Genomic DNA, 26,792 nt, shown 5'->3' with positions numbered 1-26,792 from the left:
CCTGTCAATGTTTGTTTCTTTTAATTTGGAGCTCTGTTGTTTGATGCATATATATTTAGATATGGCTTTGAGCTAATGTCTAGTGTCCTTTTATTTCAACCTGTAGGACACCTTTAGCATTTCTTGAAGGGTGGATATAATGGCAAAAACTCCCTCAGCTTTTGCTTATCTGAGACTGTCTTGATTTCTTCCTCATTTTTGAAGAACAGTTTTGTTTGATATAGAATTCTTTGTCAGGCTGTTAATTTTCTTGAGGATAGGGGCGCCTGGGTGGCTCAGTGGGTTAAGTGTTTGGCTTTAGCTCAGGTCATGATCCTGGGGTCCTGGGATGGAGCCCCATGTCAGACTCCCTGCTCAGCAGGGAGTCTGCTTCTCCCTCTCTTTCTGCCCCTCCCCTGCTCATGTTCTCTCTCTCTCTCAAATAAATAAATAAAATCTTTTTAAAAATCTTATTGAGGATAGCTTATAAATGATGGGTACTGGTTTTGTTTTGTTTTGTTTTGTTTTTGAGAGCGAGACCACAAGGTGAGGGGGACAGGCAGGAGAGAGGGAGAGAGAGAATCGTAATCAGGCTCCACGCCCAGTGCAGAGCCCCATGTGGGGCTTGATCTCATGACCCTGAGATCATGACCTGAGCTGAAATCAAGGATCAGCTGCTTAACTAACTGACTGAGCCACCCAGGCGCCCCTATTCTGTTCCTTTGAATGGGCCATAATTTTATGTTTCCTTTTATGCCTTGTGATTTTTTTGTTGAAAATTAGGCATTTGAACATTATAATGTGATAACTATGGAACTCAGATTCTTCTCTTGCTTGCTGTTTTTGTTTTTGTCTTTAAATTGTTGAAGGCTGTATTATTTAGTGTAGGTACTCACTGGGTATTATATAAGACTGATGAATCACAGACCTGTACCCCTGAAACAAATAATACATTATATGTTAATTAATTGAGTTTAAATTAAAAAATTAATTTGTGTAGGTACTTTTGCAAACTATTTTGTGCAAAGACTGTATTCTTTATTGTGTGTGGTCACTGGGTTCTCTGTTCTTTAGCTCACGTTCAGTTAATGTCTGGACAGAGATTTCTTTGAATGCCAGGAGCTAAAAAAAGAACCCAACCCCCACCCCCTACAATCAAACAACAAAAGAATCCACCTCTCCTAGTCTTTGCAGACCAGTTCCCTGCTGGGGCATTCCTTCAACATTAAGTCAGGCTTGTGCTGAGTCTAGGGATCACCCTGAGATGAAAACTTAGGGTCTTCTCTGGTCTTTTCTGAGCCTAAGTCTAGCTCTGAGCCATGCACATAGTTTTCTAAATTCCCCCCAGATCTATGGATGCTTTGAATGTCCTAATTTCCCAAAGAATCCCCCCAATTTTTCTCCCAGGGTTTAGGTAATTAATTTTTTTAAAAGATTTTACTTATTTATTTGACAGAGAGAGAGCATGAGCAGGGGAAGCAGCAGGCAGAGGGAGAAGCAGGCTCCCCGCTGAGCAGGGAGCCTGATGAGGGGCTCGATCCCAGGACCCTGGGGTCATGACCTGAGCCGAAGGCAGATGCTTAACCAACTGAGCCACCCAGGTGTCCCTGGGTAATTGATTTTGACCATAATCTTTTATCCTATATGTTTGCAGGTTGTGAGTTCATCTTGCAGTATTTTTGAGCAATGCACGCCACCTTTCTGGCCTGAGCTCTGAGTTAGGCAATTCAGAGATGAGCATTCTGCGTCAGTCCTTCAAGAAGCCCTGAGTAGGTTAGAACAGACCTACAAAATAATTTGTGAATAAGATCTGCTCTGCCTCCTCCAGAATCAGGGACCAGGGTTTAGCACCAGAAACACAGTTTGCTTTTGCTAAACCACAACTGCTGAGCTGGGGAGGGCAAGAACATCTTTGGCAAGGGCAAGTAAAAATGCCACGAAGCTTTCCTACCATTTTCAGGGGCGCCTGGGTGGCTCAGTTGGTTAAGCGTCTGCCTTCGACTCAGGACATGATCCCAGGGTCCTGGGATCGAGCCCCGCATCAGACTCCTTGCTAGGCAGAGGAGCCTGCTTCTCCCTCTGCAGCTCCACCTGCTTGTGCTCTCTCTCTCTCTCTCTGATAAATAAATAAATAAATCTTAAATATATATATATATATATATATATAGTATTATAAAAATAGGCCTGAGGATGATCCAATCCTAGTTTCAGACAGAGACTTCCCTGAGATTGGAGAGGAGAGCGTGGTGGATGGATGATGGGGGGTGTACAGGGGCTTCAGCTCTTTGGGGACTATTTCTTCAGCTGGGAATAAGGTAGGTGAGTGTTATTTTATGAATGATACTTTTGTGTATACCTGAAATCTTTCATAACGAAAATAAAACTGACGAGAGAAGGTTTGGCAGTTTCTCAGCAAGTTAAACATAAAATCATCACATGACCCAGCAATTCCACTCCTCGGTATAGGCCCAGGAGAACTGGACACAGGGGGTCAAACTAAACTTGCAGAGACATGTTGCCGGCAGCACTAGTCACAGTTGACAAAATATAGTATAAATATTATACGATTCCACTTGCCTAAAATTTTCAGAAGAGGCAAAATTATAGACGGAAAGTAGATTGGTGGTTGGCAGGGGCAGGGAGAGGGGGACAGGGTTTCCTTTTGGGGTGATGAAAAGTTCTGGAACTAGACAGATGTGGTGGTCACACAACCCTGTGAATGTGCTAAATCCACTGAATTGCACATTTTAAAATGGTTAAAATGATATATTTAAGTTATATGTCTTTTACACAATAAAAAAATGTTTGTTTGTTTTTAATATTAGAACTGACTTTGCTCAAGAAGCAGCCCTCACCATCGATGGGGGTACTTTTTGGGGTGCCTCTAATGCTCACAGATTTTTAATCTTACCTTGATCCTGAAGAGTCACAAATAAACCTCTCCAGGTGAGAATAATTGCCCTGGACAAGAAAAAGAATCAAGGATGTGAAGAGCTCGCTTGCTCACAGAGCTAAGGAGAAGCAAACCAGGATCTCAAACAGGCCCATCTGCTGTGAACAGTTTCTTGGGCCTGGGTCTGCTTTCAAGTTCCTGAGCCGGGCTGTCACCTCCAGGTTGTCTGTGGGAGAGTCTCCAACCTCAGGGCCTCTGAATAGGCCGTGTACCCTGCCGGGAGTTCCCTTTTCGCTACTCCTTCCATACCCAGAGCCTTCTCTTGCCACTTGAAAGGAGCCCTGGCACATGACAGATGTTAAAACAGCGTTTGTGGAATGAACGAGTGAATGAATGAATAGATAGGTTTCTTTAAAGCACCTCTCGGGGACACCTGGGTGGCTCAGTTGGTTAAGCGTCTGCCTTCGGCTCAGGTTATGATCCCAGGGTCCTGGGATCAAGCCCCGCATCAGGCTCCCTGCTCGGCGGGGAGTCTGCTTCTCCTTCTCCCTCTGCTCCTCCCCCGACTCACGTTCTCTCGCTCACTCTGTGAAATAAATAAATAAAATCTTTAAAAAAAAAAAAAAAGGACCTCTCATGGGAGCACTGTCCAATGACAAAAATACTACAATTTAGCAACAAGTTTGATGCCCTTTATTCAAGGGAAAACAATCCATGAATTGGGGGAGTACATGCCTCACAAGCAGAGAAGTACACTTCCTGAGGAATTCTATAGAACTTTAGAAGCGGCAACTCAGAAACAGGGCATGATTGGCTAGGAGGTCAGGGATTTCCTTACAAGGCCAGCATGTCCTATTTTCTAGGTTAAGGTAAGCTAGCTAAAGCTGAATGAGAAGATTGTGATTGGTGTATGTTAGGTTTCCTGTAAGAGCAGGCTGACTTAGATTTAGATTTGTGATGTGGGCAGGGACACTGGGGTGGCTTCTATTTTATGACTCCTACTAGACAAATTACCCTTATCAGAACTAAGGAGAAAGACCTGTGAATCCTCATAGCTCTGGCCAGTCCAGGGATCAGGACATCCGAGGAGGAGCTTGGCACAGAGAGGTCAAGACCCCCGCCCAAGATCACACAGCCAGGAACTGATAAAATCAGGATTTGAAACTGAGTCTCATTTCCCAGAGTGTGTGTTTGTCCCACAATGCCCGAGTATTGCAAGCCCATCATATGCCCCACAGTACGTGTGTATCATTCCCATCTGTAGGTAGCAGAAGATGCCACTGCAGAAAATGCTTCTCTGGCATAAGGACCATTTTGAGAAACTGCAGACACGGGAAAAGCTCTGGAAAAACAGAGTAGAAGTGACTCTTTTGTCATTTATAAGGAGGGTCACCATTTGTAAGAGCATGTCCCTCTCTGTATCAGGACGAGAAGGTTGGCTCAAAATCACAAGAGAATCTTATCAATGACGAAGCACATAACTAGCCTCGAGCCCCACCCCCAACATCTTTCTTTTGTCTTTAGTTGAAGATGGTATTTAAGGTGATGGCTTGGGCCATCTCCTGGAGTTTCCTGTTTTCCTGTGTCTCTCCTATGTATATTTGAGGTATACATGTTAAACTTCTGTTTTTCTCTTCTTAATCTGTCTTTTACTACAGGAGGTCTCAGCCAAGAACTTAGAAGCGTGGGGTGAAATTCTTCTTCCGCCCCACTGCATCTCACACTCAGAAGTGTGGCCATATCCCGTCATGTTAGGGGTCCTGAGGGAGATGGAGCAGTCTCGGGCCTGGCTGTAAGGGGCTCCACCCCCGACCCTGCTGGCTGCCAGCCATGTGGCCTTGGCAAGCCCACCTCTCTGGCCTCAGTGTCCCATTTGTGAAATGGAGATCACACGTCCAACACATTGGGTTTTATAAAGATTGAGTCTTAAGCCCCTGACACATGATAAGAGCTCAAAAATTCCCCCTTGATATTTCTTTCTTTCTTTCTTTCTTTTTAAGATTTTATTTATTTATTTGACAGAGAGAGAGGGAGAGAGAGTTAACGAGAGCAGAAACAAGCAGGGGGAGTGGGAGAGGGAGAAGCCGGCTTCCCGCGGAGCAGGGAGCCCGACGTGGGGCTCGATCCCAGGACCCTGGGATCATGACCTGAGCCGAAGGCAGACGCTTAACCGACTGGGCCACCCAGGTCCCCCGATCTGATATCTATCCCTCACAGTCCCTGAGAATGTGACCTTAGTTGGCAAAAGGGCCTTTGCAGATGTAATTAAGTTAAAATCGGGAACGAGATCATTCTGGATTTATGGTGGGCCTTAAATATGACAGGTGTCCTTAGAGAGGGGAGAGGAGGGACGGAGAAGAGGAGAAGGCCATGTCAAGACAGAAACAGAGTTTGGAGTGACTTCGCCACAAGCCAGGTGTTGGGGAGGAAGAATTCTCTCTGTCCTTCAAAGTCCCTCTAGTGGGACTAAATCCAACTGACATGAGACAGAGTAACAGGAGAAAATCAAATTTAATAGTGGACATACATACGGGGGAGGCACTTCAGCCTGGGGGAACCTGGGGAGAGAATGGGGAACGCTTATTGAAAGACAGGACATTAAAGCTGGGGTTTAACAGATAAATAGGAGTTTGTTGGAAGGAGACATTCTTTCCAAGCAAACTTGCCTGGGCCTAGCTCAACTCAGCTCTGGCTAAAGCAGAGACATTGCTGCCCAACCACCTATCCTCATGATGGTAATTAATTCTAAAGTATTGGGATTATATCTCAACTCAAGCCTCATCAACTCAGGGCTACTCTCTAAGGGGGTACTACTGAGAAACCAACGTTGGGAAGAGATTAGCAATGCTTCCAGATCTGCTGGGCATCTCGAGGGCTGAGCCAGGGTTTGACCCCAGGGCTGGCTGTGGAACCCTCTAGATGACAGAGGTGCCCACTGGCCTGGAGGGACGTTCACAGAATGGGCTATCAATTCTCCCTTGTCCTGCGAAGTCATAGGAAATTTTCAAATAACCTGCTTTTTTGCCTTTTCTGGACCTCCTGCCATCACTGTTTGCCTCCTGTCATGAGGAACAAACAATAAAAGTGGGTGTGTGTTCTGTTGTGTGTTGTGTGTGTTTGACGAGGGTGACTATGGACGAGAGTAGGTGGTGAGGGAAAGTTCTGGGCGGTTTGTGGCCAAGCCAGGTGGCAGGGACGGCCTGACCCCTGGCCTCCATGCTGTTTACTCCCACCTTGGATTGGCCCCCTGGGGACCCATGGAAGCTGCCAGCGAGGAATGCAGGGTCCCGGCCTGCTGAGCTCACCCATGGCTGGCTGCCCACAGTCTGTCCTACTGCCCCGCCCAGCTTGGCCACGGGGCTGGCCATGAGGTCATCTGCTAACGATGTTGTAAAGGGAGCCAGATGGGCCTGGCTGCCAGCATTTCGGGGTTTGGTGAACCGGAAACACCATGGAGCTCATGTCCCCCCCTTTCCCTGTCCCTGGGGATCCCCCAGGCCCTCCGTGGCGCTGTGTCCTCTTGGGAAATTCCAGGAATACATTAATTACTGGTCCTGTTCGTAAAGTGACAGACGCCCATTCACGAACCAGCAGCTCCTCTCCTGGGTGGGCCGAGGGGCACGATACTGCGAGGGAAAGGGATGGACCGGCGGCGCCTGGGGGGCTCAGTTGGTTCGGCGACTGCCTTCGGCTCAGGTCATGATCCTGGAGTCCCGGGATCGAGTCCCGCATCGGGCTCCCTGCTCAGCGGGGAATCTGCTTCTCCCTCAGACCCTCCTCCCTCTCGTGCGCTCTCTCTCTCATTCTCTCTCTCTCAAATAAATAGATAAAATCTTTAAAAAAAAAAAAAAAAAAAGGATGGACCCCGTGGGAGAGAAAGAAGTGTCTCAGACGTGACGTTGGGTGAGAGACACCAGACCGTAAAGAGAATACCCTGACTGGTTGTGTTATATCAGGTTGGAAAACAGGCAAACTCATCGCCGGTCACAGAAATCGGCCTGGCTGTTACCCAGGGATAGGAATCGGGACGGGAGGGGGACCGGGAATGATCTGGGACCTCATCTGGGAAGTGGTCCCACAGGCCTACTGTGTGTGAAACACCATGGAGCCGAACACTAAGATGGCTTCTTCTTGTTTCATGGAAGTCGTATCTCAATAAAAGTTTAAAAGGAAAAAGGCAGAGCTGTGGAAACTATTCTGGCCACCCCTCAAAACGTTAAACACAGAATTCCAATTTGACCCAGCAATTGCACTTCTGGGCCTATCCTATCCCCGCAAGAACTGAAGACAGGTCCTCAGACCCCCCCACGCGAGCGTTCACAGCAGCCCCGTCTGCAATCACCCAAAGGTGAAAGCAATCCAAATGACCATGTTCATGAGTAGATGAACAAGATGTGGTCCATCCACCTGGTGGAATGTTACTCAGCCGTAAAAAGGGATGAGACCCTGACACATGCTACACCATGGAGGAACCCTAAAAACATCATGTGCTCAGTGAACGAAGTCAGGCATGAAAGGCCACCTGCTGTATGATTTCACATATGTGTATGACATTGTCACTTATAATAAGAAATATGTGTTTGTTTGGTGTTTGATCCTTGGAATTCCCACGATGAGAGCTATAAATGTGTCTTTTTTTTTTTTTTTTTAAAGTAGGCGCCATGCCCCACGTAGGGCTTGAACTCACGACCCTGAGACTGAGAATTCAATGCTCCACCGACTGAGCCAGCCTGGTACTCCAAGAGTACAAAGATGTCTTTTCTTTTCTTTTCTTTTTTTAAGATTTTATTTATTTATTTGACAGAGACAGTGAGAGAGGGAACACAAGCAGGGGGAGTGGGAGAGGGAGAAGCATGCTTCCTGCTGAGCAAGGAGCCTGATGCGGGGCTTGATCCCAGGACCCTGGGACCAGGACCTGAGCCGAAGGCAGACGATGCCTGAGCCACCCAGGTGCTCCTGTCTTTTATTTTCCTAATGAGGTGACTTTTGGAAGACACCTAACCGTGTGCTTGGAGAGTTTAACTTTCTGTCCCACTCCCGCTGACCTCAGGGGAGGGGAGAGGGGCTGGAGGCTGAATCAACCCCCAACGGCCAATGATTTAATCAGCCATGCCTGTGATGAAGCTTCCATAAAAACCCAAAGGGTAGGGTTCCCTGGAGAGCTTCTCCGTTGATCAACATGGAGACTTGGGGAGAGGGCACCCCTTCCCACATATCTTGCCCTATGCATCTCTTCATCTGGCTACTGATTCGTATCCTTTAACATCCTTTGTCATAAATCAGTAAGTGAGTGAACGGGTTTCCTGAGCTCGTGAGCCGCTCCAGCAAAGTAACCGAACCCAAGGAGAAGAGGTCCTGGAAGCCTCTGAGTTATAGCCAGGCTATCAGGACCGCAGCTAACAACCAGGACTTGCTCTGGGCATCTGAAGTGGAGACAGTCTTGTAGGACTGAACCCTGAATCTGTGGGATCTGACACAGGTAGGTGGTGTCAGGATTAGGTTGAATCGTAGGACACCCATCCGTGTTGGAGAATTGTTGGCGTGCAGAAACCTACCCCCGCTCCACCACATTGGAAATTGGGTGCAGTATACTTAATATGAAATGTCCAGAGCAGACAGATCCACAGAGACAGAAAGCTGATTGGTGGCTGCCACGGGCTGGGGGAGGCCGAGGGGGAGTGGCTGCTCAGGGGGACAAGGTCTCCTTGTGTGGTGATGAGAATGTTCCGGAAAAGACAGGTGATGGCAGCACAACCACTGCACGCCACTCCACTGCTCACTTGAAAATGTTGAACCTTCTGCTACTTTTCCACGCAGCCTCACACCTGACAGCCTCGCAGGAGAACCAGGGGTGCATAGAGGCCTGCATGGCCTGATGGGACATGGTGGGATTGTCCCCTACAACTCTATCTACCTTACTTGCCCCCAGGGCCCTGGCTTTCTTATCCCTAGAAAGCGACTGGGTCTGAATGGAAAGAGGCTGGGTCTAACCTCCCAGCCAGCTGTGATCAGGCTGGAAAGTGACAGTGGCAGGAGCAGGCTTAAGCACCTCCTGCTTCCTGGGGGCATCACTCGGGACGCTCAGGGACTTGACTCAGGTCAAGGCTGGGCTGGAGGAGAGGATGGGGGTTGGGAGCACCCAGCTGAGCCTGGGATGGTAGTGTCAGAGAAGGCTTTCTGGAGGAGGGGTTTTTTTGAGTAAGGTTTTGAGGAACGAGTAAGAGTTCCCCCACAGATAGTGATGAGTGACTGCAAATACACCCAGTTAACCACATACCTCTTATGCACCTGGCCCTGTCCTTTCTACCTCATTTGAACTTTTCTCCAGTGAAAGTCTCAGTTCTCATTTTCCAGACAAAGAAACGGAGATGGGAAGGAGAGGACTGACTTGCCTGAGGTTGTACTTTCTGGCTCTTTCTGTCCTTTCTCTCCTCTGCTTCCTTTGTTTTTCAACATCTTTAGCCTTTGGCCCTAACCAGGAAGGGAGAGCAAGAATCCCATGAGGGAGAAGGCCACCTCTTAAGCTCCTGCCATGAAATTTAGCACATAGTTAATGACATTGTTTTGTTTTTTTTTTAAGATTTTATTTATTTATTTCAGAAAGAATGAAAGAGAGAGAGAGCACGTGAGAGGGGGGAGGGTCAGAGGGAGAAGCAGACTCCCTGCTGAGCAGGGAGCCCGATGCGGGACTCGATCCCGGGACTCCAGGATCATGACCTGAGCCGAAGGCAGTCGCTTAACCGACTGAGCCACCCAGGCGCCCCATAGTTAGTGACATTGTAATAAGTCTTCTTCGACAAAGGCATTCTTTCCACCAGTCCACCAGGCTGAGCTGATGTTCTCATTTTACGGAGGAGGATACTGAGGCTCCAAGTGGTGCCCCAGCTTCATCAGGAGCACATCTCTGCAACCAGGCCCCACTGTGACCTCTCAAGTAAGTTTTGTACACAAGGGTGGGCAGGAGATGCTGGGGAGGCCGGGACAGTTAAGTTCAGACTATAAAGTTTGGTCCTACAGTGTCAGGCCCAGCTCAGAGAGCAAGGAGCACAGCCATGCCTGGGCAGGAACCAACACCATCACGTTTCTCCCTGATGCTGCTGACACCCCAGGGGGCTACCACTGGGGCGTGCCCTATCCCTGATCCAGGAGCACCTCCCGACCTTCCCAGGACCCTCCAAAATGCACTCCAGGCTGGATGTGCCCAGATCCCAGAAGTTGCAGAAACACTTCAAGGACACCCCGCCCATGCTGCCGTTGACCAAGAACTTGAAAGACTCACACCCCAACTGCATCCTGAAGTGTGGGTAAAGTCTCGGAGACCCCTCTGGGCAGTCCCCACATCCAACCAGTGGTTCTGTGTCTTAGAAAAACACTGCTCAGTTGTGAACTAGGCAGGAATATCCCATCCCCCACCGTGACTGATGAAGTAGCTAACAGCCTCATTTGTTTTTTTTTTTAAAGATTTTTACTTATTCATTTGAGAGAGAGAGAATGAGAGAGAGAGCACATGAGAGGGGGGAGGGTCAGAGGGAGAAGCAGACTCCCCGCCGAGCAGGGAGCCCAATGCGGGACTTGATCCCGGCACTCCAGGATCATGACCTGAGCTGAAGGCAGCTGCCCAACCAACTGAGCCACCCAGGTGCCCCTAACAGCCTCATTTGTGGCCAGACAGGGTGGGGCTCGGCCAACATGGGATTGTTAAAACCCCATCCTGATCACAGATGGGGAAACTGAGACCCAGAATGGCCAGCAACTCTCCTGAAAGTGAGAAAGGGCTCAGCACCTGCGGAACCCAGAGAAGCGGGTGCCAGGAGGGCATAGTTCTTGCCCTTGGCTAGGGGTCTGCATGTGGGAGTAGGGGAAGGTGGGCAGAACCCGCTCAGGTTGGTTCCAGATTTGAGGCAATCGAGGGCCAAACTCAGCTAAAGTTGCCAGCAGAAGGTGCCCTTGAGAACTGTGCTACCTAGGATCCCGGGGGGAGGATTTGGGGGCGGGGGAGGTGTCAGGCTCCGGGGAGGGCTCGGAACCCTCCCTGGTCTCACCTGGGCTGTGTATTTCCAAGTAAACCTCTATCCTCTCAGACAGAGAGTAACCTAGTAACTAGGTCGAGGGTCCTAGAACCACAGGCCCACTCCGCAGTTGTCCCCAAGACCTGGGAGGGGAGCTGTCTAGGGATCCTAAGGGTCCAAGGAATCTGGAAGCTGGACATCTTGTGTGGTCTGCCACCCCACGCCCTGCACATAAGGAGGCCCACGAGGGGTCAGTTTCTCTTTCTTTCTCCACAGGAAACCTCCAGCCTAACATCTCTTCTGCCCCTGAGAAATCCTGCCTTTTCCGGCCCTACTCCCACTGTCTCCAACGGTGCCAAGCCCACTGTGAGTCCTACAGTCCTTGAAGCGCCATGCGGGCCTGGGTCTCAGTTCATTGTCCAACCCAGAGGGAGCCTCCAGGCCCCTGGAGTGCCGGAACCACCAGGAAGACCGGGTAAAAAGCATTTGGGATATGTCTCATAGCCTGACCATAATGTCGCCACTTTGGCTCCAGGCCCACAGGTCAGAATAGCAGCCTTTCGGGTGAGGCAGGTACTTGCCAATGGCCATGCCTTGAAACTCAATTCCTAACAGATGCTGAGTGCACATTGTCCCCTGACTCACTGCCTATGAGTCCTCCTTCCAACCCCGTGAGGGGGTGCCATTACCACCTTTTACAGACAGGGAAACTGAGGCTCACTGGTCACAAGCTGAGGGTTGAGGGCTCACAGATCTTGAGGGACTCCAGTCCAGCCTTTAGCTGTTCCTTCTTCCCCAAATCCATTTCTCTTCCTCCCTCTCCTCACCAAACCTTCCTTCAGCTGCCCAGTTCCTGCCTCCCCAGTATTCATGGGGCACAGAGAAAGGGGACGGGATGGGAAAGAGAGAAGCGACCCCAGGCTCTGGGAGGTGGCCCTGGCTCCCCACTGCTTGGGTGGGAGTCACCCAAGTGTTCACCCAGTGGGGTCTGGGGCAAGTGGCCCTCGTGGCCCACATACTTCGTCTTTCTTTTTTAGGATTTTATTTATTTATTTGACAGAGAGAGACAGCAAGAGAGGGAGCACAAGCAGGGGGAGTGAGAGAGGGAGAGGCAGGCTTCCCGCCGAGCAGGGAGCCCGATGCGGGGCTCGATCCCAGGACCCCGGGATCATGACCTGAGCTAAAGGCAGACACTTAACGACTGAGCCACCCAGTCGCCCCCCCACATACTTCGTCTTGAGGAAACCCCGGAGAAAGCTGGTTTGGAATTGGGCTCTCCGCTCCCAAGGCAGGTGGTATCCCCGAGTACTACAGGAGGATTTCGGGGAACAGAGTTGATCTTCTGCCTGCCCTGGGGGTACCTGGTGTGTTTCTGGGGCTCCCTTAACATCTCAGATTTCCAGCTGTTCCTAAATCTCTCTTTCGGAGAAAACGTTTCTGCTGAAGGTGACGGCATCTTCTGTCCCCAAGGGAGGGGCTGGCCGCTGGCCCCTCTGCTTGCCTTCTCCCTGATGCCCAGAGCTCCTGTGAATGCCTTGTCCGAAACCCCCGTGCCTGGGACCCCAGGGTCTGCTGGACACTGTCCAAACGACACCCCAAAAAGTAAATGAAACAGTTGAAATATGTGATTTCTTTGTGTCTTTGTGAGAGGTTAGGGTCCACCGGGATGATCCTTGGCCTAGGAGGCATCAGTGGGCAGAGGGGGCCCAGAATCACTGGGATTCCTGTCCTTGGTATGTGACCCGGTGCCCAGTCTGTGGTGGCAGTTATGAGTGCGCTGAGTTAAGAATAAAATTTCTGTTCTGAACATTCGCCTTCCTCACAACACACTACCTTTGTTCTGATGCACAGAGAGTTGGAGTGACTTGCCTATGGTCACACAGCAAAGTGGGTGGCGCTGGGATTTGAATCATGATCAGGTTGCCGCAGAGCATGTGCAAACATTCCCACTCCCTGTGTGTTGTCCCCACAACCCTGACACAGAGTGCTGTTACCACCTTTTACAGATGGGGAAACTGAGGCTCTGCCAGTTGATGCCCGTTGTCCCATGTGTCACGGCCAGGGAGGAGTAGGCTAGAACGTCAACCCAGGCCAGCTTCTCTGGAGCTGACAAATGTCCAGTCTGTTGGGACCTGGGTCAGGAGAAACTCTTCACGAGGCTTTGAAATTTGGAGGAAAAAAAACAGTCAACAGTTCTAGACAGAGGAAACTTCAGAATCCTATCCCAGGCTTAGAAATGCCAGGAAAACAGATGGCCAGCCAGGAGCTGGACGTATGTGAGATCTCCAGTATGGAGTCGCCCCCCTACAACCTTACGCGCCTCCTTGCCCCCTCTTGGTTTGATTCCCTTATTCAGTAATGGAGGCTAGTGAATGTTGGCATCTCGCCATCATTGATCTTGCAGGGATGCCTACTAGGACAGCGCCCCCTTTGCCCCACTCAGCCCCAGGTTAGATCAGATCTAGGCACTGGTGACCCTTGCTGCCCTGTCCCTACCAGTCTGGACTACTCAGCATTCTGGCTCGCCTTCGGGGCCTGGCCTCTGCTCTGACCCCTGTTACTGAGCACTTACTACGTGTGCCAAGCTGGTGAGGCAAGAGGCCCATTTTCCCAACAGCCCCCGTCAGGATGGAAGTGACAGTGGCAGGAAAGAGTGTGTTTACTAAGCACTTGAATGCCCGGAGCATCACGGGGTGGGGGTGGGGGGGAGATTTGGACCCATAGCTGGGTGATAATCTCACGCATAGAAGCTGAGACTGAGACTCAGGGGGGCCCGAGTCTCCCCAGTGGGTGCATGCTGGGGGTGGGGAGAGGTCTGACCCTGTTCCTCCAGGGGAGACTTGCTGTGGGGCCCCCCAGCATGTCCTTGTGCCTATCACCAGCACACACTCTGTCCCACTTGACACATCCCCTCCATCTGCCTCAACACAGCCGCTCATCTTCTCTCTGGCCAGGAAGCTAGAAGCAGGCACAGGGGCTGGGGCCAGGGGGCCTGAGCCGTGGAGAAGGGGCTGAGGGGAAGACCTGGGTCTTTCTGGGGCACCCCTTGCCCCTCCACCATCTGGTGGCTGGACCTGACACCAGCCCTCCCTGACCTAAACCCCAGCACTCTGATTCCCTGCCATCTCTGTTCTGGGCCCAGCCGAGGGACTGTGTCCCAGAGTAGCTTCATCTCCATCTAAGTCTTCAGAGACCTCCAGTCTGGGGAAGACAGAGCCAAGCACAGATAGTCTCAGTGCTGGGAGGTCAAGGCTGGGCTGGAGGAGAGGATGGGGGTTGGGAGCACCCAGCTGAGGGTCAGAGAAGGCTTTCTGGAGGAGGGGCTTTTTGAGTAGGGTTTTGAGGAATGAGTAAGAGTTCCCCCACAGATAATGTTGAGTGCCTGCAAACACACCAGTTAACCACATACCTCCTATGCATCTGGCCCTGTCCTTTCTATCTATTTGAACTTCTCTCCAGTTTTCATTTTCCAGATGAAGAAACAGAGATGGGATGGAGAGGACTGACTTGCCTGAGGTTGTACTTTCTGGCCCTTTCTCCTCTGCTTCCTTTGTTTTTCAACATTTTTAGCCTTTGGCCCTAACCAGGAAGAGAGAGAGAGAATCCCATGAGGGAGAAGGCCACCACTTAAGGTGCTGCTGTGGAATTTAGCACATAGCTGGTGGCTAATAAGTCTTCTTTGACAAAAGCATTCTTTCCACCAGTCCACCAAGCTGGGAGGAAGTGCCCATCTCATAGAAGAGGATACTGAGATTCAGAGAGGCTTCTAGGGGGTAGGTACCCCCGCTTCTCCAAGAGAACCCCCCCCAGAAGGGCCTCCCCCTGAAAAAGCAGCCCAAGACTCAGCCAACTATGGTCCCTGGAGTGTTTACTCTGCACCCAGGGCGGAAGGGACCAGGCAGGCGGGGGCGGACAAAGTCCGGGGATTATAAAGGCCAGTCCAGCAGCGTCCGGTGTCTCAGTTCAGAGCTCAGCTAGCACTGGCATGCCTGGACACGGACTGACGCCACCGCACGGCTCTCCGATGCTGCTGATGCTGCTGATGTTCTCGTGGCTGCCTTCGGGAGGCGCCCTGTCTCTGGCCCAGGAGCACCTCCCGGCCTTTCCGGGACCCTCAGACGCACACTCCAGCACGGAAGTCTCCAGAGTCCAGGAGTTTCTGAAACGCTACGAGCACCTGCAGACCAGGCTGCGGTTGAACCAAAGCTGGATTGATTCAAACCCTGACCTCGTCCCTGCAGCTCAAGTCCGGATACTCACTCCAAAGCGTGAGTGAAATCTAAGAGACCTCTGTCCCCTGGGCAGCTACCATCATTTAACCAGTGGTTCTGAGTCATAGGGGCCCAGGCCTGCCCCTGAGCCTCAGTTTCCCCATCTGTGAATCGGACAAGAACATCTCCCCTTGGGGCTGATGGGGGAGCTGGTGGCCCGGTTTATGCCGAGACAAGGTGAGGGAGGCTTGGCCAAAGTGAGATGTTAACGATGGCAGATGGGGAAACTGAGGCTCAGAGAAGCTAGGGATTCTTTTGAAAACTCACAGAGCCTGGAATGCCCAGAGACAAAGTCAGGCAGCAGGGAGTGGGTGGGTGGGGGGTCCTTGTCCTTGGATGTATGGGGGAGGGCGCGCAATCCAGGAGAAAGGATGCCAGAGAGCAGGGAGCGGGCGGAGCAGACAAGAGGAGCAGGCGGAGCGGATGAGAGGAGCGCAGCCTAGCGATAGGTGGAATCTGCCCGTCCTGGTTCCAAATCTGACGCAATCCCTTGACACGGCACTGCTCAAGTCGCACGTGGCATGTGCCCTAGGGAGGGAGGAGATATCTTCTCACCCATCCACGGAGGATCTAGGGGGAAGAGAGGGCAGGAGGAGATCTGGGCTACGCTGGGAACTGGGAGGGGTTAGGGGAAGAGTGTCAGGCCAGGAGGGAGCGCTACTATCTCGCCCTAATCCTACTAGAGCTGTGAGACTCCAGATGACCGGCTTGTCCTCTCTGAGCCTGGTGACCGGTGTCCAGGGCCCTCAAACCCTAGTCCCCCACAGTATCTCCAACACCTGTACCAGCCTAGGGATCTGAGAATCCTGAGGATCCAGATATCTTTCATTTCTCAGATATGGAAACCAAGACCCAGAGAGTTGAAAACACAGTAGCTAGTCCCAGCACTTAGTAGGCCTTCAATGAAATGTTTTTGACTGCCACAGGAGGCAGAACCAGTGTTTGGATTTTAGTCCCTCTAAATATCATGTACCATTAATTCCTGCAAATATATATATATATATATATATATTAGATTTTATTTATTTGAGAGAGAGAGAGAGAGAGAGAGCACAAGCAGAGAGGGGGAGGGGCAGAGGGAGATGGAGAAGCAGACTCCTGGCTGGGCAGGGAGCCCGACATGAGGCTGGATCCCAGGACCCTTGGCATCCTGACCTGAGCAGAAGGCAGAGGCTTAACCGACTGAGCCACCCAGGCGCCCTAATTCCAGCAAGTATTTACTAAGCACCTACCGTATGCCAGACATGGTGGTGACAAAGCAGACAGAAATCCCTGGTGAGGGGATTCAGTAGGGAAGATGAAATGATACACAATGAAATAAAATAAAATAGGGCAGTGCCTATTTTAGGCAGCGTGGAGGGATACGTAGCCTGCCATGCTGAGATTCAGGGGAATAGTGTGCTTGGAAGAGGAAGCAGCTTGTGCAAAGGCCCTGAGGTGGGATGCAGCTTGGCGTGTGGGAGGAAATGGGCACTCGGCACCTGGCGCACAGTAGGCATGTGGTTGACTGGTTTCCTCTCTTCCTCAGTGCGACTTGGACCGGGCGGCCACCTGCACCTGCGCATCGCCCGGGCCGACCTGACTGAGGGGCTCCCCGTAACCTCCCGCCTGTATCGGGCGCTGCTCAGGCTGTCCCCGACGGAGCCGAGCTCGTGGGACGTGACTCGGCCGCTGCAGCGTCAACTCAGCCTTGGAGTTTCCGGGGCGCCCACACTACGCCTGCGAGTGTTGCCTCGGTGGGACCGGTTGGGAGCGACGTTGCCTTCTGCACGTCCCCAGCTTGAGCTGCACTGGCGGCCACGCGCGGCCAGGGGGCGCCGCAACGCGCATGCGCACGTCGGGGACGGTTGCCCCCTCGGGGAGGGGCGCTGCTGCCGCCTGCAAAGCCTGCGCGCGTCGCTCGAGGACTTGGGTTGGGCCAACTGGGTGGTGGCGCCTCGCGAGCTAGACGTGCGCATGTGTATTGGCGCGTGCCCAAGTCAGTTCCGATCGGCTAACACGCACGCGCAGATGCAGGCGCGCCTGCACGGCCTGAACCCCGACGCCGCGCCTGCACCGTGCTGCGTGCCCGCCAGCTATGAGCCGGTGGTGCTCATGCACCAAGACGGTGAGGGTCGCGTGTCGCTTACGCCCTTCGACGACCTCGTGGCCAAGGACTGCCACTGCGTATGAGCGGTCCTAGTCTTTCACTTACGGCTCGTGAGCAATGGAGGTGACCTCAGAGATCCTTGCCTGTCGAATGGGCTTGTGGGACCTTAGATGCCCGACTCCCACCACTGTTGTCTACCCCGTCCCGCCCAAACCTCTGTATTTATAAGTTTGTATTTATTATTAATTTATTGGGATGATCTCCCTGGGGACTGGAGGGCTAGGGAGGGCTGGTCTGACAGTGTGCACTTATTTAAACTGTGGTAATAAAAATGAAGCTGTCTGACCTGAGCCCCGTGATGTCCAGGATGAAGCTAGTGACCCTGGGAAGAACCTTCCCCTCCTTGGCCTCAGTCCTCGCAGGGGACCTGGTATCAGGGTGAGTGGAACCCCGTTCAGGGAATGCATGGTGGAGCGTTCTGGCATGTCAGGCAATTGGATGGTGCTCATGACACCGATGCACCTCAAGGACAATCCTTCTCTCTGTCTCTGCCTCTCTATCTCCTTGTGTCTCTCTTTCTGGGTGGCAGTCTCCCTCCATATCTCATCTCTTAAGTATTCCTGTTTCTGTAGTTATATGGCCCTGTCTCTATCACCGTCGTGCAGTCAGTCTCTCCTTGCACTGGAGTCACCTTTCCAAACACAGGCAGCCTAGAGTCATGTCCGTCTGCAGCCAAGTGTATTGTGTGTGATGTTGCCCCCGACCTAGAAGAGTCCCATCACTTCTTTTGGGGGCACCTCCCTCCAAGGGCCAGGGGGGCCACGCCCTGTGCAGCTAAGGCGACTAGGAATTCTGGGGCTCTGCCTGCACTTGGTTTCCACCAGCCCACAAGCAACAGCATGGCAGCCATCCCCTCCATCTGCTGGCTCCAGACCACGCCATTACTGGCGCCGTATGGGTTCCATTTCCAGTAACAGCTCCTGCGGAAGTGCAGAGTATCCTGGGGAAGCCATCCCTCACCACCCCAGCTCTCCCCAAGGCCAACCCGGGTCACTGGTGGGCAAGCTTCTGTTTCAGGAAGTCCACTCTCCTGTTCATGACTACAGTGTTGGAGTCCCCAGAACCCTCAGGATCTCTCCAGGCCTCCAGCGGCTGGATCACCTGTGACTTGGCTCTGGAAGCTGTGAGGAAGCAGCTCGATGGCCAGCCTGGCAAAGCCAACACCCCGCCCCAGTCCTGTGGCCACCCCCAGCCACCAGGCCTCAGGCGGCGCTAGGCTCATCAGAGCCTTTCCCCTCTCCTCCCTTCCCCTCCCCCTAGATTAGGCAGGCTGCAGCAGCAAGCAGAAGCAGTTGGGTTTTTTTAATATCAAAACACCAAAAAGGAAGTTGAGAGAACCCCACTTTTTACCATCCACGCCACATGCATGCCTCCCTGACACCCTATAATTGTGTGCCTTGCACCAAGTAGAAAATAAACTCCAAGCAGCCAGTTAAAAAAGAAAAACAAAAAACAAACAAACAAACAAAAAAACAGGAGGAAATAAATACGTTGTGAAGAACATTTTCGTGCACACAGCATCTCCCATGTTATATAGTCTTCCTACTTAGGATCTTGGGATCCCTGATATGTGCCAGGTCCCCCCTTCCCACACCGATGTGCCTGTTCACCCTGAGAATCTCCGAAGGGAAATGTTATGGGGGTCTGGGGGACAGAGTACCTACTGCCAGCAGTGAGTGAGGTGTGTCCCCTGTGAATGCTGCCACCTAGAGGCAGACCTGAATGATTGTAGGTGCCCATGAATGTAGTCAGTAAATGCCCGCTTTGTGCCAGGTCTTGACTGGGCACTCAGGACACAGAAGGAACAAGACAGGGGCGCCTGGGTGGCTCAGTCATTAAGAGTCTGCCTTCAGTTCAGGTCATGATCCCAGGGTCCTGGGATCGAGCCCCGCATCGGGCTCCCTGCTTGGCGGGAAGCCTGCTTCTCCCTCTCCCACTCCCCCTGCTTGTGTTCCTGCTCTGGCTGTCTCTCTGTCAAATAAATAAATAAAATCTTAAAAAAAAAAAAAGAAGGAACAAGACTGGCAAAAGCACCCCATCTAAGCTGTCGAGTGAGGGAAACAAATGAGTACAAAGTTACATAATAAGAAAGTGGTGGACTGCAGTATGAATTGTGCTGTGGAGTCAACCCAGGGAGTGCATTAATGAGTGGAGGCAGAGGTGATTTATTTATTTTTTTTAAGATTTTATTTATTTATTTGAGAGAGAGAGAATGAGAGACAGAGAGCACGAGAGGGAAGAGGGTCAGAGGGAGAAGCAGACCCCCCCCCTGAGCAGGGAGCCCGACGCAGGACTCGATCCCGGGACTCCAGGATCATGACCTGAGCCAAAGGCAGTCTCTTAACCAACTGAGCCACCCAGGTGCCCAGGCAGAGGTGATTTAGACAGTTGGGGGAGGGGGCCTCCCTGAGGATATGGCATCTGAACTGAGACCTGGAGGAAGAACAGGACTCAGGGGAGAGTTGGGGAATGGGCATTTGAGGAAGTCAGAACAGCAGGTGCAAAGGCCCTGAGGTAGGAACAAGCTCAGTGTTCAGCCACAAAACTGTTGAAGATGGGGTCAGAGAGGTGGGTGGGGGCCAGAATCCACCAAATCTCATCGGTGGTGGTGAGTGGTATGGGTGTGTTTGAAGAGCCATGGGTAGATGTGAAGGCGTGAGAGCTGGAGAGGGCTGGGATCTAATTTATGCTGGAGGCGAGCAGGGGTGGGCATTTGAACAGTGTCTAGGGTGGGGATGCAGAGGTTCAAGGAAGCTAAAGACCTTTATAGGTGCCCTCTCCCACCCCAGATCATTCCCAAGTGTTGGGGAACCCAAGAGAGCCTCAAAGTTAAGCTCAATCCCAGGGTCCCCCAAAGCTAGCTGATGCCATATGAGCATTTCCCCCAAATATCAGCTGTTGCCTTTGCTGAACATTATTATGCCCGTGTGCCTTTCCATACCTCTAGTTGCTGCTTACCAGGCCGGTCCCCCCACCCAGTATGCGTGTCCTCTGCTTCTCAAACACACATCCTTCAAAACCCACTCCAGATTCCCTTCTCATGAGCAGCCTTTTCCAAACTCTTTTGTTCATCTCTCTCTGGATCCCTTGGCCCCATCCCTCCCTCCAGCCCAGGCTTGACCTCTCAGGACTGAGGGTATCTGTGTCTGGCTCTCTCCCCTAGATTGGAGGGTTGGCAGGGTCCAGGCTGGGAGCAGCTGATAGGAAGCCCAGCTGAGGGGCACCTGGGTGGCTCAGTTGGTTAAGCGACTGCCTTCGGCTCAGGTCATGATCCCGGGGTCCTGGGATCGAGCCCCGCATCGGGCTCCCTGCCCGGCGGGAAGCCTGCTTCTCCCTCTCCCACTCCCCCTGCTTGTGTTCCCTCTCTCGCTGTCTCTCTCCCTCTCTGTCAAATAAATAAATAAAATCTTTAAAAAAAAAAAATGTTTAAGAGTGTGGGACGCCTGGGTGGCTCAGTCAGTTAGGCGTCTGCCTTCGGCTCAGGTCATGATCCCAGGGTCCTGGGATCGAGTCCTGCATAGGGCTCTCTGCTCCATGGGGAGGCTGCTTGTCCCTCTGCCTCTGTCTCTCATGAATAAATAAATAAAATCTTAAAAAAAAAAGATGTTTAAGAGTGAGAAAAAGTGGAAGGGGATGGCTTTCTGGGCAAAAGGAGTGGCACGGGCAAATGAAAACTTCAGGAGCGAGGTGGGCTGGGTGGTGAGGAGGCCTAGACCAGAAAGACAGAAGGATGGGAGAGGATAGTGATAGTGAGTGGGGTAGGGCAGAACCACGCAGGCCTCAACTGCCAGGCTGAAGTCCTGGGGGGCAATGGGGAGCCACGGAGGGTGTGTGAGCAGGGGAGGGGCACAGTCCCGTTCGGAAGTTATAATGATCCCTCTGGGGCTGGTGTGGGCTGCCCTGGGGGCTGAGCCTGGGTACCAAGTGCCTGGGAACGGGGCCTGAGAGGGACAGAGTGGGGAACAATTCGGGAGTCTCGGAGAATCTGGTCTGGGGAGCTTAGGGAATCCCCACCTCAAGGAACCCACTTGCCCTGAGCCAGCAGCGTTTATTAAGCACCACCCGCACACCGACGGGAGGGTGATGACAGCGTTCACAAACTGACCCTCCTGTCCCCATGTCGGGGCCTCTCCTCTTCCCCCTTGCAGCAGCTGAGGGAGCTGAGAAGCAGAGCGGGGCTGGAGAGGGAGCTGAATCCCTGGGCCTCAGGGACGGTCCTTCCCTGTCCCCATTCCTCAGGTGGGAAGACTGAGGCCAGTGAAGAGCCAGAATGCCCCCAAGTAAGTAGAAAGCAGCAGGCTGGAGTTCAGGGCATCAAAGGCTCAGCGCCCGGGGATCACGTACTCCTCTTCGTCAAGTGGGGTCTGGTGCATCGACCGCAGGTTGCAGTAGACAGGCTGGGAGGCATGGTCGGGGCCCTCGTAGTTCATGTAGAAGTCGTTGTCCTCTGATGGGTGAGCCCTGTGGAGACAGAGAGGGGAGGGAGCACTCAGGGGGTAGGCACGAAAGTTCTGGGCGCCTGAGTCCCCTCCTAGTGTTTACATATGAGGAAACTGAGGCACAGGGCCGTGTTCTCCCAGCCGCCCAACTTCCTCTGAGGAAAGGAGGTGGGGGCCAGGGATTCAGGGAAGATTCCATGGATTTAGCATTTTTGTTTGTTTGTTTGTTTTGTTTTTAAGATTTTATTTATTTGAGAGAATGAGAGAGAGAGAGAGAGAGAGAGAGAGAGCACAAGAGGGGGGAGGGTCAGAGGGAGAAGCAGACTCCCTGCTAAGCAGGGAGCCCGATGCGGGACTCGATCCAGGGACTCCAGGATCATGACCTGAGCCGAAGGCAGTCGCCCAACCAAGTGAGCCACCCAGGCGCCCCTGGATTTAGCATTGTAATGCTCCTGTCCAAGGACCTCAAGCCCATGGTCAAATTGTTTTCTTCCTTAAAGTTGAGGTAGTTGCTAATTTTTTACATTAAAGTCTAGACTTTAAATTTTTCTTAAATTTTAAATCTAGACTAATTTTTTCAGTTTCCTCTTGAAAAATCAGAAGCTCTAGTGGCACCAGCCCCATGGACACAAGTGGCTAGAGCCAAACCAGTGCCCTTTCAGCTGGGAAATGTTTTTACTAGATTCTCTGAAGCAACAGACTTTGTGGCCTCAATACAGAAATAAATTTGAGTCTCAGTTTCTGCATCCATAGAATTGGTCTGGGAGGAGATAGCTTCTTAGCAATGTCTAGTTATATATGGTGGGCAAGCCCCCCCCCCAAAAAAAGAACTCTCCTGCCTCTGGAACATTCTAACCCTACTCTGGTTTGAACAAGTGGTGTCCATCGGTTATTCATGCTTTAGAATGAATCACTCCAAACACATAAATCCTTGTCTAGGGATAGAGAACTGGGAGCCAGACTCTGCTTTCAGACTCACTGTGTGACCTTGGGCAAGTCACTCCCCCGCCTCCCAGAGCCTCCGTTTGTTCAAGTAAAATGTAGGGTGGGAATGACAGATTGCATTCTAAACAAAGTTTTTCGAGGAGACTGATCCTGAGGCTTTGGTGACAGCGAGACAGAGGTGAGCCTCACAGCACACGCTGCCTTAGCAAGTCGAATGCCTACAACTCCCTCCTGCAGGCCACTTCTGCTTTTGAGTCCTATTTGCATCTGCTTTGCATATTCTCTCATTTCTCACCCACAGCTTCCCACCAGCCTCCCCACTTTGTGGATTCCCCTGCCCACACCGATCCATGACTCTGTTCCATTCCTGCTTGGATTCTCCCAGCCACCTCCAGCCTCAGCTCTGATGTCTTGCCTTCTCAAACGGATTCACAGAAGATTCTCCATTCTCTCCCACCTCTAGGACTTTGCCCCTGATGGGGCTGCCCCCCGCAAATCCTTTCATTCCCTCATCCAACCTGGAAAAGTTGAACCCATCCATCTAAGTCCAGCCAAATCTAGAGGTGTCAGGGCTTTGTCGGGGAGAGAAGGACACGGTTTTCTGAACATCTCATGTGTCAAAGGGACATGTGGAAAGGGGAGCTGTCCGCATCTTACAGAGACTGAAACAGACTCAGAGATAGCCCTGGGTCACGCAGGATCTGAGCCAGGCCACCGACTACTTCTGTGAAGCCCCTATTCTGCCTGGAACACTTGCTCCCTCTCCCCCATCCTGGGCCACCAGAAACTCAGTTTGCAGGTCACGAAGGAGGAAACTTGTCTCATATTCAGGAACTCACTTAATTCTTATCCCAACTCTGCGAGGTGGGGGCTGTTATTATCTCCATTTTACAGATGAGAAAACGGAGGCCCTGAGGTAAATCGACTGGCCCAAGATCACACAGCCTACAAGAGGTGGTGCAGGGATTGGAAACCCAGCCATCTGGCTCCAGAGTCTTGCAGGCAGATGTGAATCACTCACCCATGTTCGGCCCACTGGTGCCCGGCAGCTGGCTGGCCCACGAACACATTCTCATAGTCGGGGGTGGAGGGTCTGGGCACGGCAGCTGCTGGGGGCTTAGGGCTGAGGCCCCGGCTACTGTATCTTGGCTGCTTGCCAGAGCCAGACCGATAACCATCCTGAGCAGCCCCTGTTTTGTCCAGGTCCCGGTTACTGACCCTCCGGCGTGCCCGGAGTCTCCAGGCCAGCCCTAGGCCAGCAATGGTGAGCCCCAGGAGCAGGCTTCCACTGGCCACCAGTGCCCCGATGGTCATCAAGGACAGGCCATGGGAGCAGCCAGCCTCCAGGAAGGCGGAGACATTGTGCCAGGCACCGGTAGCTCTGTCTCGGCACTTGAGAGGTGGCTGGCCAGAGCAGTTGTCCTCTCGGACCTGGTGCCAGGATTCCAGGACACAGTTGCAGTCAGCCTTCAGGTCAAGTTTACAGCTCACGGCCAACTCCTTGGCCACCTGGGTCAGTGGGTTGTTTGTCACATCTAGGTCCTCCAGCTTTCCCAGGAGTTTAAAGAAGAGCAATGGTAGCTCTCGAAGACTATTCCCAGACAGGTTAAGGTAGAGCAGGTTCCTGGCCTGCAGAGACTGGTTCTGGGGCAGTCTGAGGCCTTGGCCACTGAAATTCAGGCATATGGCTGTGAATTCTGTGTTCCAGTCCACGATCCCGGAGGACACGTTGCAGGAAAAGACTTGGCTGTCTGGATACTGCAGCAGCAGCGGCAACAACAGCATCCACGCCAGAGAGCCCCCCATTCAAGCAACCTAGGCAGAGACACCAGAATCTAAGCCCGACTTTAGCCTGTGATCACCTCACCCTCACTGCTTGTGTTGTATTATCATTATCATTATCATTATTATTATATCATCATTATCTCAGAGTGGCCCAGGCCGCTTCTGAAATGGTAAAGCGCAGGCCCTCGCTTGCCGCCCCTCTGGATGGCTCTGGCTTCTGGCCTCAGTCTCCCCCTCTGGGGAATGGGTACGTAAGTAATCCGGGTGCCTGACGGTCCTGGAAGGCGAGGAGAAGACCCGGCCCAGTCAGCCCTCCCCTTCTCCCAGTGGAGCCCCTTCGGGTTAAGTCGCCCAATTCTCCCCAACACCAACCCCACCCCCCCCACCACGAATATTTCAGGCGCCCTCACTGGCCAAGATAGGACCATATGCAAAATAAGCGGTTGCCCCGGAAACGGCCCGGCCCAGGCCCAGCTAATTGTTTCTCGCAGAACTGCGGGGTGCTGAGAGTCTCGGGCTGGGGTTGGATGGGGCTGCTGTAAGGAACCCCTTCCAGTCTGGCTTGAGGCCCCTTCCCGGACCCAAGTTCTAGCGCCTCGGTCCTATCTTTCTGGTCCCACCATCACGCTTTTGCCTCGGCAGGGTGGAAGGTTCTGGCGCGGGAGGGGCTGCGTGGTGGCTCACCTGGACGTGGGGGCCGAAGTGGTCAGCACCCTCCGCGGATCCGCTGTGGTCCGGGGCGCTCCTCAGGATCTGCACCCAGCGACTCAGGGGAAGAGGAACTGGTGTCCGGGTGTAATGCTGAGGGGAAGAAATAAGACACAGAGACCCGCCCCCCTGCAAGGCCTCAGGCCCAGGATTCTCACGGGAGGGGGAGGAGCGACCTGCTTCTCTTTTGCTGGAACCCAGTGACAACATGTCCCCCATTAATACCCTAACCGACCAACTGCTACCTCATCAACTCGCTTCCTGGCGTCAGCTCACTTGATTGCCCAACCCATGTGTTCATTTGTTCATTCAACAATCACCCATGCTGAACTTCCAAAAGGCCTCAGTATGGCCAGGTTCTGGTGAAGCACCCAGTCTTCGGAGAGGACAGAGCTGGACACAGACAGACCCAGTCCAGTGGAGTCAGGTCAGGTCACAGAGAGGGACAGAATCCTGGAAGGCTTCCTGGAGGAGGAAGCATTAGAATTGGGGCTTCCACACATGAGTAGGGTTTTGCCAAGGATTCCTAAAGCCTGCCTTTGACTCTCCAACCTGCTGGCCTTCCCCACAGACTCAGAGCTCGTGCTCGGGTACAGCGATGCCTCCATGCTGCAAGGGGCTGTGAGGAGGGTTCCCTGGGGAAGGAGTCGTTGAGTCTGGGGCTTGGAGGATGAGTCACAGTAGCTGGCAGAAACAAATGCGTGGCAGATTCCAGGCAGAAGTCACAAAAGGAGCAGATGCCCTGCAGGTTGAGAAAGCATGGCTGGCTTGGACAGTGTGTTTAGGAGTGGAGGGGTTGGAGTGGACAGGCTGAGAGGAGAAACTGGTGGTGTGGGCAGGGGGTGGGCAGTGCTGGCCTCAGACACCAGGATGAGGGGTGGGACATTATTCTCAGGGCCTTGGGGAGCCAAGGAAGATGTGTGAGCAGTGGAGGGGTACTGTGTTAAAAGATTCCTCCAGACTGAGCCTGGTGTCTGGAGATGGGGAACCTGGGGAGGAGGGCAGAGTTCCAGAGGAGGAGGGGGGCCTGAGTCAGACCCAAAGGGTAGTAACAAAAGTAGATTAAGAAGGAGATTAAGGGCTAGAGGAGTGTCTCAGCCTCACCGGGGTCCTGGCATCAGGCAGACCAGGTTCCAAATCCATTCCAGACACTGACTCACGGTGCAACCTTAACCACTCTGTGCCTCAGTTTCTACATCTGTAAAATGGGATAAATGCTAAGAGCCTTTTTTTTTTTTTAAGATTTTTATTTATTTGACAGAGAGATAGAAAGCGAGCACAAGTAGGCAGAGCAGCAGGCAGAGGGAGAGGGAGAAGCAGGCTTTCTGCTGAGCACGGAGCTCGATGGGGGACTCGATCCCAGGACCCTGGGAACATGACCTGAGCCCAAGACAGCCGCTTAACAGACTGAGAAACCCAGGCGCCCCTAAGAGCCTTCTCCTTGACTGTGGGAAGCTGAAATTCACTCGCCCATGCTTTCCCCTCTCCTCAAACTCTGCCCCTTTCCATCTAGGAACTCAGAGGAATTGACCAAAGGTTTTGAACTGAGACTTTATAGAAAGTTGCAAGTTGTTGCTTCAACACACCCAAAGGTACTCCCTCCTCACAGAAAAA

The 26,792-nt window shown here is 52.4% G+C and overlaps 2 protein-coding genes across 2 annotated transcripts; one reads left to right on the top strand and one right to left on the bottom strand.

Moving 5' to 3' along the window:
- The first annotated feature begins 14,866 nt into the window (after nucleotides 1–14,866).
- Nucleotides 14,867–17,324, top strand: GDF15 (growth differentiation factor 15). The gene is made up of 2 exons (XM_028086992.1): nucleotides 14,867–15,149; nucleotides 16,681–17,324. Exons 1-2 carry the CDS (start codon nucleotides 14,867–14,869, stop codon nucleotides 17,322–17,324), a joined length of 927 nt encoding a protein of 308 aa, XP_027942793.1.
- Nucleotides 17,325–21,329: 4,005 nt separating this feature from the next.
- Nucleotides 21,330–25,242, bottom strand: LRRC25 (leucine rich repeat containing 25). The gene is made up of 3 exons (XM_028087198.2): nucleotides 25,155–25,242; nucleotides 23,707–24,500; nucleotides 21,330–21,762 (listed from the first exon to the last, which is right to left on the bottom strand). Exons 2-3 carry the CDS (start codon nucleotides 24,489–24,491, stop codon nucleotides 21,624–21,626), a joined length of 924 nt encoding a protein of 307 aa, XP_027942999.1. The 5' UTR covers nucleotides 24,492–24,500; nucleotides 25,155–25,242; the 3' UTR covers nucleotides 21,330–21,623.
- Nucleotides 25,243–26,792: the final 1,550 nt, after the last annotated feature.

This window comes from Eumetopias jubatus, unplaced genomic scaffold, assembly GCF_037043125.1.
Source record: "Eumetopias jubatus isolate StellerSeaLion01/CBP00866 unplaced genomic scaffold, mEumJub1_p1.0 scaffold_1, whole genome shotgun sequence".
Lineage (NCBI taxonomy): Eukaryota > Metazoa > Chordata > Mammalia > Carnivora > Otariidae > Eumetopias > Eumetopias jubatus.
The sequence above is the reverse complement of the archived record's forward strand: the minus strand, read 5'-3'. Positions and strand labels throughout refer to the sequence as shown.

Excerpts from the sequence above, each read along its gene's own strand:
- LRRC25 (XM_028087198.2), bottom strand. The coding sequence starts at position 24,491 with ATGGGGGGCTCTCTGGCGTGGATGCTGTTGTTGCCGCTGCTGCTGCAG. Across the intron at positions 21,763-23,706 it reads CACCAGTGGGCCGAACATGG|GGCTCACCCATCAGAGGACA; the intron begins GTGAGTGATTCA and ends CTGTCTCCACAG.
- GDF15 (XM_028086992.1), top strand. The coding sequence starts at position 14,867 with ATGCCTGGACACGGACTGACGCCACCGCACGGCTCTCCGATGCTGCTG. Across the intron at positions 15,150-16,680 it reads CCGGATACTCACTCCAAAGC|TGCGACTTGGACCGGGCGGC; the intron begins GTGAGTGAAATC and ends TCTCTTCCTCAG.